The sequence below is a fragment of the Lipotes vexillifer genome, unplaced genomic scaffold (assembly GCF_000442215.2).
Source record: "Lipotes vexillifer unplaced genomic scaffold, Lipotes_vexillifer_v1.1 scaffold1390, whole genome shotgun sequence".
Lineage (NCBI taxonomy): Eukaryota > Metazoa > Chordata > Mammalia > Artiodactyla > Lipotidae > Lipotes > Lipotes vexillifer.
Genome location: NW_006789620.1, coordinates 176,496 through 190,257, shown reverse-complemented (window position 1 = coordinate 190,257; position 13,762 = coordinate 176,496). Strand labels below are relative to the sequence as shown.

The following is a 13,762-nucleotide window of genomic DNA, read 5'->3' as shown; positions in this document are numbered from 1 at the left end:
ATTTTTTATAAAATTTGGGAAGTTTTTGGCCATTATATTTTTTAATATTTTTGCTCCTCTTTCTTTCTTTCTCTTTTGGGACTCTCATTATACTTCATAGTGTTTCACAGGTCTTGGAAGCAAAGTTCATCTTTTTTTTTCCCTCAAAAATTACTGTCAGACTTTTGACTTTTGATATGACAGGAGGTCAACAAATTCTGTCCTAATAAAGCTGGACAAAACAGTCAAAAACAACCATTTCAGTGCTCTGGGGTTCAAAGACACACAACAAACTGAGAAGCATTTATTTATTAAGCTACTGAACTTCAGGCAAGAATAGTGAGTTTGCAGTTCTGAGCTATATCCTTTTGCTATAGTTATAACTGTGAGTATAACAGTTTCTGCGTCCTGTGAATCCTTTTAGCAAGTCTCTGAAATCCATTCTATCGTTGATGGACATTTGGGTTTACTGTGTTTGCCTATTACAGATACTGCTTTTGTGATATTTCTTGTATATGTCTTATCAGTTAAGATGTAAACATTTTTTCTTGTTTCTTGTAATACATACCTAGGAGAAAAAATTGCAGGGTTTTGTTCAATTTAGGTATATACTTCCAAAAGTTTTCCAGAGTGGGTGAATCAATTTACCCTCCAACAAGCCATCTTCACCCACAGTTGGTATTTCATTTTAGTCATTCTGATGGGTACAGTGTGGCCTTAATTTGCATCTTCCTAATGATCAATGAAGTTAACCCCCTTTATGTATATTTATTTGCCATGTGAATATCTGATCATGTTTCTTTTCCCTCCTTGGATTGCCTTTTCACTCTCTTAATAGTGTCTTTTTATGAACAGTAGTTCATAATCTTTACATAGTTCAGTTAACTGATGTTTTTCTTATGTTTGGTTGCTTTCTTAAAATCTTGCTAAAGAAACTTTCTTCTTCCCCAGAGCTTTATTGGTTTATTTTACACACATAGATCTACCATACATCTAGAAAAAAATCACTGTATTTTGTAGTGGTCAAGATTCATTTTGGTTCATATTACTGTATAGTTGAACCAGCATCATTTAAAAATATCTTTCCCCACTGTATGTGTCAACTTTGTCATAAAGCAGGCAGTCATATTCATATGGATTTGTTTCTAGGTTTTGTATTCTATTTGTGTATGTATCCTGTGTCGATACTATGCTGTGTTGATTTCCATAACAATATCTTGATATCTTATATAACTTTCATAACTTGGTTCTTCTTCCTCAAGATTGCCTTGGCTATTGTAGGCCTTTTCTATATCCATATACATTTTGTAGTCAGCTCTTCAGTATTCACAAAATAACTTGCTGGGAATTTTGATTGTGATTGCATTACTACAGATTAATTGAGGGAGAACTGACATCTTTACACTAGTGAGTCTTCTAATCTACATGGTATATTCTCCTGTTATCCAGTCTTTAAAACTTTCTCTGAATAATGTTTTACATTTCTCAGTGCATGAATTTTTCATGAGATTTATTCCTAGGTATTTGGGTTTTGATGCTATAGTAAATAATGTAGTTTTAAAGGTTAATTTTCTAATTGTTGATGGTACATAAAACAATTTGTTTTTTGTGTCCTGACCTTGTGTTTAGTAATTTTTCTAGATTCACTTATTAATCCTTATAGTTTATCTGTAGGTTTTCTACTCATATCTTTTGTGAATAATGACAGTTTTTAAATCACTCCAATCCTTTTTATTTTTATTTCTTTTTCTTTCTTTGTTGTATTGATTATGACATCCAGTGTAAGGTTGAATAGAAGCAGTCATAGCAGGTGTCCTTATCTCATAAATGATATGATATTCTAAAATTCACCACTAAGTATGATGTTTGCTGTAGATTGTTTTTATAGACACTCGTTATCAGAGAAAGGGAGTTCCCTTCTGTTCCTGTTTTGCTTATTGTTATAATGAATGGGTGTTAACTTTTATCAGATGAAGTTTCTGCATATAACCAGATAATTAGATTTTCCCCTTTATTCTGGTAATGTGGTCAGTTATATTGATTTTTGAATATTAAGCCACCCTTGTGTTCTTGTAGTAAATTCCACTCAGTTATGAGAAATATATAATTTTAAAAACTATCACTGGATATGATTTACTAGTATTTTGTTCGTGTCTTTGCAATTATGGGCACAATAGAGATTGGAGTGTAATTTTCTTTTCTTGTAATGTCCTCATGATGTTTTAGTATTAAGGTTTTGTTGGCCTTATAAAAGTTAATTTGGAAGGGGTCTCCTCTCATTCTCTGGGAAAGTTTGAGTGAGATTGCTGATATTTCTTCTTTAAATGTTTGGAAGAATTTGGTGAGGCTGAAGTTTTTTGTTCTTTTGTTTATTTTAGCAAAGATTTTTAATATTTCATTTTTTTAATGATATGTGACTATTCAGATTATGTATTTTTTCTAGTGTCTGGTAAGTTGTGTTTTTCAAATAATTTTTTCACTAAACGTATAAGAGTGTAGTTTATTAGCAAAAAGTTCATAATATCTTCTTTCCTTTTTTTTTTTTTTTTTTTTTTTTTTTGCGGTACGCGGGCCTCTCACTGTTGTGGCTTCTCCTGTTGCGGAGCATAGGCTCCGGGCGCGCAGGCTCAGCGGCCGTGGCTCACGGGCCCAGCCACTCCGCGGCATGTGGGATCTTCCCGGACCGGGGTACACACCCGTGTCCCCTGCATCAGCAGGTGGACTCTCAACCACTGCGCCACCAGAGAAGCCCCTCCTTTTCTTTAAATTGAGGTCCAATTGATGTATAACATTAGTTTCAGGTTTACAACATAATGATTTGATGTTTGTATATATTGCAGAATGATCACCACAGTAAATCTAGTCAACTTCCATCACCATACATAGTTAACAAATTTTGTATGTGATGAGAACTTAATTTTAAGATATAGCTGCTTAGCAATTTTCAAATATGCAATACAATATTATTAACTAAAATCAGTATGCTGTACACTACATCTCTATGACTTATTTGTTTAGGGTTTTTTTTGTCTTTTTTTATTATTAATTTTTATCGGAGTATAGTTGCTTTACAATGTTGCATTAGTTTCTGCTGCACAGCAAAGTGAATCAGCTCAATGTATACATATACCCCCTCTTTTTTGGATTTCCTTCCCATTTAGGTCACCACAGAGCATGGAGTAGAGTTCCCTGTGCTATACAGTAGGTTCTCATTAGTTATTCATTTTATACATAGTAGTGTATATATGTCAATCCCAACCTCCCAATTCATCCCCCCTCCCCCCTTGGTATCCATACATTTGTTCTCTACATTTGTTTCTGCTTTTCAAGTAGGTCCATCTGTGCCATTTATCTAGATTCCACATATAAGCAATATCATACGATATTTGTCTTTCCCTTTCCAACTTACTTTACTCTGTATGACGGTCTCTAGGTCCATGACTTATTTGTTTTATAATTGGAAGTTTGTACCTTTTGACCCCCTTCATTAATTTGCCTACTCCTTGCCCCCTTGCCTCTGGCAGCCACAAATCTATGAGCTTGGTTTTTTGCTTTTGTTTTTTTAGAGTCTACATATAGGTGAAATTATACATTATTTGTCTTTCTCTGACTTATTTCACTTAGCATAATGCCCTCAAGTTCCTTCCATGTTGTCACCAATGGCAAGATTCCATTCTTTTTTTTTTTTTTTTTTTTTTTTTTTTGCGGTACGCGGGCCTCTCACTGTTGTGGCCTCTCCCGTTGGGGAGCATAGGCTCCAGATGCGCAGGCTCAGCGGCCATGGCTCATGGGCCTAGCCGTTCCGCGGCATGTGGGATCTTCCCGGACCGGGGCACGAACCCATGTCCCCTGCATTAGCAGGCGGACTCTCAAGCACTGCACCACAAGGGAAGCCCTCCATTCTTTTTTATAGCCGAGTAATTAATGTTCACATATATATATGTATGTATACACACATACATACGCAGCACATCTTCTTCATCCACTGATGAACATTTCAGTTGCTTCCATATCTTGCCTACTGTAAATAATGACATGATGAACACAGAGGTGCATAAATCTTTTCAAATTAGTGTTTTTGTTTTCTTCAGCTACATACCCAGAAGTGGAATTGCTGGATCATATGGTAGTCCTATTTTTAATTTTTTGAGGAACCTCCATACTGTCCTCCAGTAGTTGCTGCACCAATTTATATTCTCACCAACAGTGCACAAGGGTTCCCCTTTTCCCTCATCCTTGCCAACACTTGTTATTTCTTGTCTTTTTGATAATAGCCATTCTAGCAGGTGTTAGATGATATATCTTATTGTGGTTTTGATTTGCATTTCCCTGGTGATTAGTGATATTAAGCATCTTTCATGTACCTGTTGGCCATCAGTATGTCTTCTTTGGAAAAATGTCTGTTCAGATCTTCTGCCCATTTTTTAATCACACTGTTCTGTTTTTTGCTATTGAGTTGTATGAGTTATTTATATATTTTGGATATTAACCTATTATAGTTACATGATTTGCACATATTTTCTCGTAGTTAGTAGGTTGCCTTTTCATTTTGTTGATGGTTTCCTTTGCTGTACGTAATCTTCATTCTTGTTATTAGTAATTTGTGTTTTTTCCCTTGGTTGATCTTATTAATAGTTTATTACTTTTACTAAGCTTTCAAAGAAGTTATTTTTGGCTTTGTTGATTTCCATTATTGAATGTTTGGATTTTATTTCATTGATTTCTCTTTTTTAAAACATTACCTCATTTCCTTATTTCTTTGGGTTGGATTTACTGTTCTTTTCCTAGCTTCTTCATAAAGATGCTTAGAACATTGATTTCAGCCCTTTTTTGGTTTTCAGTTATATGTATTTAAAACTAAATTCCTTTCAAGCACTAATATTGATATACATATAACTCATGAGGTTTAATTTATTGTATCTTTATTATCATTTAGTTCATTTTTCTAATATAACTTCTTTGAATCACGGATTATTGGAAGTGTATTGTCTAATTTCTAAACATTTGGGATTTTTCTAGCTTGCATTATTAGAGAACATATTGTGGCGAATTGTTTCGGTTCTTTGAAATTTGTTGAAGTTTGCTTTATATTCTAGTATATGGTTAATTCTGATAAATGTTCCATGTGATCTGAAGAGAGCAAGTATTTTGTGGTTGGAATAGTGTTTTAAGTGTTAACTATTTTGAGTTAATTGTGTTAGATGCCTTTTATATAATCACAGAAGTTTTTGTCTACCTGTTCTGCCATATGTTGAGAGAGATGTGTTTCTCTTCTACCTCCATTATTGTTGTGCAGCTAAATTATATATTTTTTAAACAATATAATACATTATTATATTTTATACAGTCAGTATTCAGTTAGATTTACCCTGATATATTTCCATTCTGGTGTTCTTCCTCTTTCTATATTATCTTCTAATCAATTCTTGAAGACTTTCCTTACTTGTTTTGTTTTGCTTTGTTTGGTGCTGGTCCTTGTGTAACACATTGTTTTTAATGCATGTGGCATCCTCTTGAATCTTTTGGAGGACACATACTTATTTTAAAGCTTTCTTCTGTTTCCTACCATGATTTGGTTATTTGTCAGTGAGGTAGATTATCTTTTCCTTTCTGTGTTATTTTTTGTGCCTTCCAGTGGTTTTTCTCAAATTCTTTTGTTGAATTTTGTACATATTTATATTTACAAATGAGGGGGTAGGTCAGGGATTGTGAAAACAAACGTCTTCTGGGGCTACGCAAGTGTAGTAAATGTGAGAAGTGGGGGTAAGAATGGGTTGGTGTTATCGGTGGAATACATGCTCTTTCTACTGAAGCAGCCACTATCTACTTAGCCAGTCGGTGACATGGCAGTTCAGGCCCCATGTTTTGAAATCTTCTGACTTACTATGAAATGCTAGCAAATCATATGGAGTTTGGTGAAATTTCCTGAAATCTACACGACAGTCAGCTCACTTTGGAAAATATGAGTCAGAAAGCGTATCATTTTACCAATTTGCCACCCATGTTCTAGACACCTCACGTAGCTTATAGAGTGTCATTCTCCAGCCCAGGTGGAAATCCCTGTTCTGTAGTACTGAATGCAAGCACTGCTTGTAGGAGTTCTGGAAGTCTGGGTGCTTTGGGATTTCCTCTATAGTGCTGAAGTCGTTTCTCAAGTGATTGTAAGGCTTTGTGCTACTCTTGGCAGCCATAAGTGACCTGGGAAACTATAAGCTTTGAATCCCACCCCCATTCAGTTCTGCACGTATCCCACTTACAAGCCCCACTTCAGAGAACTATGCTTGTGATTGTTATCTTGGGGACAAATATAGAGGTCAGCAGCTTTGAGAGCAAGATACCAGGGGCTTATTTTGTAACCTTTTAATGACTTATTCAGTTATGGATGTTCTTCCTCCTCCTCCAGTTCTGTTTGTTTTTTTTTTTCCCTTGGATTCTGAAAAATTTACTTCAAAGATCTTTTTCACCTTAACATGTGACTATTTTCTTCAACTCGTTTAGGGTTCATTGTCAGCGTTTTCCCATCTGCTCTGTATCATCCAGAAGTGTTTCACTATTCTTCCAAGTAAATAGTGAATGCTATAAATTAGTTTCATATTTTTTCTGTCATATCAGTGATACTTTAGGTAGAAGTGGAGAAGAACAGCTGTATGTGTGTGTATGTTTGAATGTAATGCATATATATACACACAGATATTTATTAGCTTCATTGTACTGGAAGTCAGTTCAGTTCTCTGAAGTTTCTAAATTTTTTTTTAAGTGATAAGCAAATGCCATTGTATTTTATGTTTACTGTATTCCTTCTCAAGAAAAAAGGTAATATCTTTCTGAAGTTTTTAGTATAGAAAGATTTAAAATGAAAGCTTTGATCTTATCTGAGATATTTAATATATTTTTATCATTAGGTTTACTTTATTATGGTAACAGTTATTGTCTTTTGTAGCAAAATTATATACTTTATTTTAAATTTTTTTGAATTTATCATAAGTTTGGAACATTGCTGTTTTCAGCTGCTTTATTTTGTGAAGGTTTAGTCCTTAGCTTTGTAAAAAAAAATTTATTGACTTGTTTTACTTGTTTAATAAAACTTTACTATTTCTTTGTCTTTTTTTTTAATAGGAAAAAGTAGGAAAGTTTTAAAAAGCACAGATTGAAAATTTTTAGAGGAACTTCGTGCATCATGGCTCTATTACCCAGAAACACTCTCTCATACTGCCAGAAATTCCATTAGATCTTTATTTTAATGTGCAGTTCAGTAAATCCAAGTTCTGTCATTCATACATGGATATGGTTTTGCCAAATTAAAGAGGTTATCTCTTATTCCTAGATTGCATCACCTGCATAAGTGAACGCATGTTTGGGTCATGTTGAGTGTAGAATTGTTTTAGGGGAGGTCAGAGGTCTGGAGGGTGAGGACGAAGCTGGGGGCAGCAGAGGAGAAGCATTGCTGCCCCTTTGACAGAATGAAGACAGCTCTGAAGTTATTGGTGTAGTGTTCACCAGCACTACCCCAACCCTGTTGTTTCTCACTGGCAAAAACTGTGAAGAAATCCATGGGCAAAGGGGAGTTTGAAAAGTATCTGTAAGCTCTCAGCCTTGGTCTGACAGTATAATAGGGAAAAAGTGGGGCTAAGAGACAATGGATAAATAACTGGCACACCCAGGATCAGAGAAACTTTTTTTAAAATATACTGACTCTGGTGTTTTGCTATTGTACCATATTTTGGTGGTGCATATGACAAATTATTAAACAGTTCTAATATTGATTTGTATTCCTTTTTCTTTAAAGAAAATTTCTGTATCTCTGTATCCTGTGAAATTTGTTATTTAGGGAAGATTTTTCTGAAAACTTTGATTTTCTGCTTGAGATATTTGGTGTCCTTCATTTACTTTTCTGTTTTTTCAGTACAGGAATTAGAGTCCAAATGCCATTAGCTTAGATGACAATTTTTTTCTAAACCTTAAAAATTATGTGTTAGGGGATAGATTGGAAGTAATTTTTCTATGGATACATTTTAATTTCATTTTTTGAAGAACCTGTGGAGATAAACTGTCTAAAGTTAGAATACAGTTGCTCTATCCTGCCCCCCTTTTTTATAATTATAGGACTTCAGGTGCATAGAATTAGATTAATCATAACTCTTTTTTCATGATACATAGATTTCATTGTTTCACTCATGTAATGAAACATTCATCCCCCCTTATTTTATGTTTTATCCTTCTTTGTTTTTAAAATTTATTTCTATAACATATTTTTTAAGGATGTTTGGAACACCTGTGAACCCATGCTTAACCCAACAACAATTTATTTCTATCTGTGTCCTCTTTGCCTATCCCTTTCCCTGCCTCCCCCACAAAGACAACCACAATTCTGAATTTATTTATTTATCATTTACTTGATTATTTTCTAGTTCAGCTCATATTATTATATATATAAACACACAAAGATATATCTATGTTATTTAATTCTGGCTATTTTTGAACTTCTAAAAAAGGGTATATAACATGTATAATGTTCATGTTGTCTTCTGGGGCTTCAAGCTTTTTTTTCTATTATGTACTTTTAACACAAGTTATTTTTCTGTTCTCCTGGTAGTGAACATTTGTTTCCAGTTGTTCCATTGTCTATACAGTGCTGCTATAAACATGCTTGTACATGTCCTGGTGTTCACGTGCTTGATTTTCTTTGGTGGTTAAACACTGCTGGATCATAGGTATTCAAAAGTTCAGTTTAACCAGATTTTGCTAAATTGTTTTGCAAAGTGATTATACTAATTTAGATTTCTATCAGCAATGTATAAGAGATCCTGTGGTTCCAAATGCTGTGGTTCAGTTTCTGTCTAAAATTTGGTTTTAGAGTGGTATACTTTTTGCCTTTTAACTGGTGTATTAAGTCTACGTGAATTCAGTTACCTCATTATTTTGTTCTGTGTACCACAGTTCTCAGTTGTCGTTTTATTCCTTTTTGCCTTCTTTTGCATTGAATAGTTAGGCTAATTTTTCTCCTATTATATTAGAAGTATTCTACTCTATTCCTGTCATTTTTGTTACCATGGCATTACATGCAAACTTATCAAAGTCTAATATTAATATCTTTACTCTCATCTAGGATAATATTAGCATAAATGAGGTAAATGAGTTTAACACTTTATAGTCATTTACCTCATTTATGCTAATATTATTAAGTATTTTAATTCTGTATAATTGAAAATAACACCTATAAGACCTATTATTTTTGTTTTGTAGCATCCCTGTTCATTTATATTTACCATTTTCTTTGCTCTTTATTCTGTTTTGCATCTTGAACCTTAATTACATCTGGATTATTTTCCTTCTCCTGGAAGTATATTTTTTATATTTTATTAATTGGGGTCTAGAAGTTAGTAAACTCATTACTGTAAGTTAGTAACCTAGTTTTTGCTAGGTCAAAAATGTTATATTTGCCTTTGTCCTCAAAGGACATTTTAACTGGGTATAGAATTTTAGGTTGGCATTTGTTTTGTTTTTCTCATATTGATGATAGAATAGCATGCTCCTTGTCTGGGTTCAGTTGTTACAATTATGAAACAGTCTTAACTGTTGTTCTTTTGAAAGCAATCTGTATTTCTCTGGCTCTTTATAGGTATTTTTCTTTGGTTCTCTATAATTTTAATTGTGAATGTGGATTTCTTTTTATACTGCTTAAAAGTTGTTAGGCTGCTTTAATCTCTGCATTGATGTCTGTCATTGGTTCTAGTACATTCTCAGCCATTGGCTCCAGAAATATTGTCTCTGCCTCATTCTCATTACTAGACAAGTTTAATTGTCAGACTTTCTTATTGGACCCTCTGTGTCTCTTACTTTTTCTCTTATATTCTGTCTTTTTGTCTCTCTATGCTGCATTCTGGATGACTTCTTTTGACCTACTTTTCGGTTCAGTTATTCTCTTTAAGCTGTGTCTAATCTTGTTAAACATATCCATTGAGTTTCTAATTTAAAGTTAATGCATATTTTCTCTTCTAGAATTTCTTTTTGTTCTTTTAATCTGCTACAAAGTTTCAAGCTTGTTTTATATATCTTGCAACAAAGTAAACATGCTAATTTTAAAGTCTGTTGAGTAATCCCAAAATGTGAGGTCTTTGAGAGTCTGTTTCTGTTTTGTAGTTTTGTTTGCTTGTTGCTGTTCATGATGTTTTATTTACTTTTGTATCTGATTACCTTTGATTATGTGCTTGTCATTATATTTGAAAAATACACAATACGGTTGATTTGAAGCCTAGGTGATAACCTTTTCAGAAATGATTTTAGATATTTTTCTTCTAGACATCTGGAGGTGCTACCAGTCTGGATCACTGTAATCCAAATTTAAGGCTTGAGGTTTCCTGGACTTCATAGGTGACGTGAAGCTGGGCTGCAGGTTCATACCTGAGTTTGTATAGCTGCTTGTAGTACATACTTAAAATTGTAGGTGGTTGAAGGGGTAGCCAATTTAACAGTTTATTTTTGCTACAAATGCTTTTGTAGCAAAAGCAACTGAATGTTGGGCATAACCTTTTTAGGTTACTGCTTTATTTAGATTTCTGCCTCACTATCTTGTTACCTTTTCATAAGTCATTGTTACCTAAAATTTTTTCATTCCAGGGTTTATTTTGTTTACCTAGTCTGCCATTAACAGAGGCAGAAATCATTCCCTTTAATTTGCTTTTGAATTTTTCTTGATGTTTGTTTGCTTTTTGTAGGTTCTGCATGAAACATTTCCTCAACACACATTCCTCATGAATGGTCTCATTCAAGGTGTAAAGGTAAGAACAATTTCTGTGTGGTTCACAGTGAACCAAAGCCAGGAACCCCTCTGGAAGTTTAAGCAGAACATAGGGAAATGGTTACCATTAGTAAATTCTATAAATCAAAATTTTAGCTGGATTATCAAAGTCAAAATAAAATATAACCCAAATCCATAAGGCACTGGTAAGAACAGTACTTTATTTTTATTAGCATGTACAGAGCAGTATATGAAGGGTATAATTATGTGAACTTTTTTGTTTGTTTGTTTGTTTTGTTTTGTTTTTTGCGGTACGTGGGCCTCTCACTGTTGTGGCCTCTCCCGTTGCGGAGCACAGGCTCCGGACGCGCAGGCTCAGCAGCCATGGCTCACGGGCCCAGCCGCTCCACGGCATGTGGGATCTTCCCAGACCGGGGCACGAACCCGTGTCCCCTGCATCGGCAGGCGGACTCTCAACCACTGCGCCACCAGGGAAGCCCTATGTGAACTTTTACTTGCTGTATCAACAGAATAAAATGGGCAAGTATTAATATCTTCTTTTGAGATAGACTTTGAGATTGAAGAAGAGGAGCAATCAGGATTTAGTTGGATGTATAGTCTTTTGGCAAGGCTGGTGTTCTAGCCATAACTTTCTGAGCTCTCAACTACTTGACTTAATTAGCCTTAATTCATTGTTTAAATTTAATGTGATATTTGTCAGAAAAGCTTATAAATAGGGGTTAAAATATGATGTTATGTTCCGGTCGCAATTTGTAGTAAAGTATATGGGTATAGCATCTAATTTGCCCTTTTCAACTTAGATAATATCAACCTACTTAATTTTACTTTGTGCTGAACAGCACACTTAAAATTATACCCTAGTAATTTGCTGAATTCATAGCTTTGAGCAGCATTAATTGTCATAAATACTATTTATTCTTTGCCTATTTTCAAAAAGCATTTTGAGAATGCTTACAATAATAACATAAGTAAACCAGGGCAATTTAAACAAAGTAAAACAAGAACTTTTTAATACTCATTGAGCGGAGGAATATTATCAAGAATCTGGTGTGTGTTCATTTAAGCACCAGTTTGTGAGCAGTTTTTAACTACATGATAAAAAGAAAAACTAAATAAATGAGAGAGGGCATTGATTAAAAATACAACATAAGCTTATCCTTACAGTAGATTCTTGTGGAAGTTACCATGGATCTTTTTCTTTTGTCTTGTGGAGCTAATAAAATGTGTTTTAGTCTGGTTCTGCTAAGTAAAACCAGTTAGGTCTGCACCCTAAAGTCAAGTGGCATGCTTATTACACTTTCACTTAGAGACATCCACAATATTCTAAAAAACCATAGAACAAAAAGTATTTGATTCAAGGGTGTGGACAAGAACTTATTTAACCTTCAATGACTATTGAACTTCAATTTATTGAACTTAAGTAAGGAGTTATATACTTTAATAGTTGGCTGTTGTTTCTGGGGTGGGGATATAATAAGAGAACGCAACAGCAAAGCACAGCTCTATTAAGGTATCTTAATATGGATATGCACACAGTGGCATGAATATGGCTTTGGATTGCTTTAACTTTAAATCTCTGTCTACATCTTATTAACTGTTACCTTAGTCATATAATTTAATCTCCCCTTCATTATGAAGTAATGAGAAAGATAAAAAACCTCTAGTAGGGTGATTATGAGGATTAAATGAGCTAGTAGATGTAAAGCTATTAGCATAGTACCTTCATTCATGTGCTAAATACTCAGTAAATGTTGCAAAGAAGAGTACATAAAAAGCAAAAACTATTAGAAGGAAATCTTGGTGACCATTTTTCTTACCAGTTTGGGAAAGATTTTCTTTTTTTAGAAAAAGAATTCATAAAGGGAAAAATTGAGTCATTTACATCAATATTTTAACTTTAGTAAGTCAAAGCTACCATCATCAAACTGAAAATACAAATGACAAAATGTTATTGGTAATAGAAGGAGGAATGCATAAAAGCACTCACAAAGTAAAACAATAGGAAAATGACTGATATCCCAGAAGGGCAAAGAAGTGTGTAACTTGGCAGTTTGCAAAAGATGTCAGTGTGAAAATAAGTTTATCACTAATAAACAGTAAGTCCCAAATTAAATGAGATAATATTTTTACATACACACTGGAAAAAATCTTAAACTGACAAGAACTACTTCAGTTTGTGGTAAATTGGGTCCCCGTGCACTGTTGATGACAGGATAAATATACCTCTTCTGGAAGGCAGTATTTTAATAGTTAAAAATATTCACATGTTTTAACAAAGTAATTCCATTTCTAGAAAGTTGTTCTTATCAAATAGAGTTATTCAGAGGTTTGGGTAAAGGGCTATTTGTAATAGTAAACATAGAAACTTTTTAAATGCCTTAAAATTAAAAGAATAAATATGTTGTGGGGGCTTCCCTGGTGGTGCAGTGGTTGAGAGTCCGCCTGCCAATGCAGGGGACACGGGTTTGTGCTCCGGTCCGGGAAGATCCCACATGCCGCAGAGCGGCTGGGCCCATGATCCAGGGCCGCTGAGCCTGTGCATCCGGAGCCTGTGCTCCGCAATGGGAGAGGCCACAACAGTGAGAGGCCCGTATACCGCAAAAAAAAAAAAAAAAAAAAAAGTTGTGGTATAGCCATATGATGTAATACAGGCATATAAAGAACATGTTTTTGAAGAACACCATGTAATGTGTGAAACAAAAAGGATATACAGCTATACAGTATGGTTTCAAGTGTGTTTTGACCAAAATAAATGTAAATAAGCAGGGGGAAAAAATGATTTCAAACCTGAAGTTTGAAAGTATGTGGATTTATGGATGATTTTTAATTTTCTTCTTTATGTATTTTGTTTATCTTTGTAGATTTTCTACAGTTAACTTTTACTTTGTAAGTTTACTATCATAATGCATGGAAGAGAAGGTTTAGATTTGGGGTGAGCATCAGTAAAGGATGCAAGAGTAACCAGTTCTGTTTTGTGAATTCTCCAGTTTTAGTTTTGGAGTTGTTTGTTTGGTTTTGGTTTTG

At 34.2% G+C, this 13,762-nt stretch overlaps 1 protein-coding gene across 1 annotated transcript in view; it reads left to right on the top strand.

Moving 5' to 3' along the window:
- Positions 1-13,762, top strand: part of SLC71A2 (solute carrier family 71 member 2) — a 75,930-nt gene that overhangs the window by 31,205 nt on the left and 30,963 nt on the right. Inside the window, exon 3 of the mRNA XM_007462781.1 lies at positions 10,695-10,757. Coding sequence (XP_007462843.1) covers positions 10,695-10,757 — 63 coding nt within the window. The remainder of the gene's footprint in view (positions 1-10,694; positions 10,758-13,762) is intronic.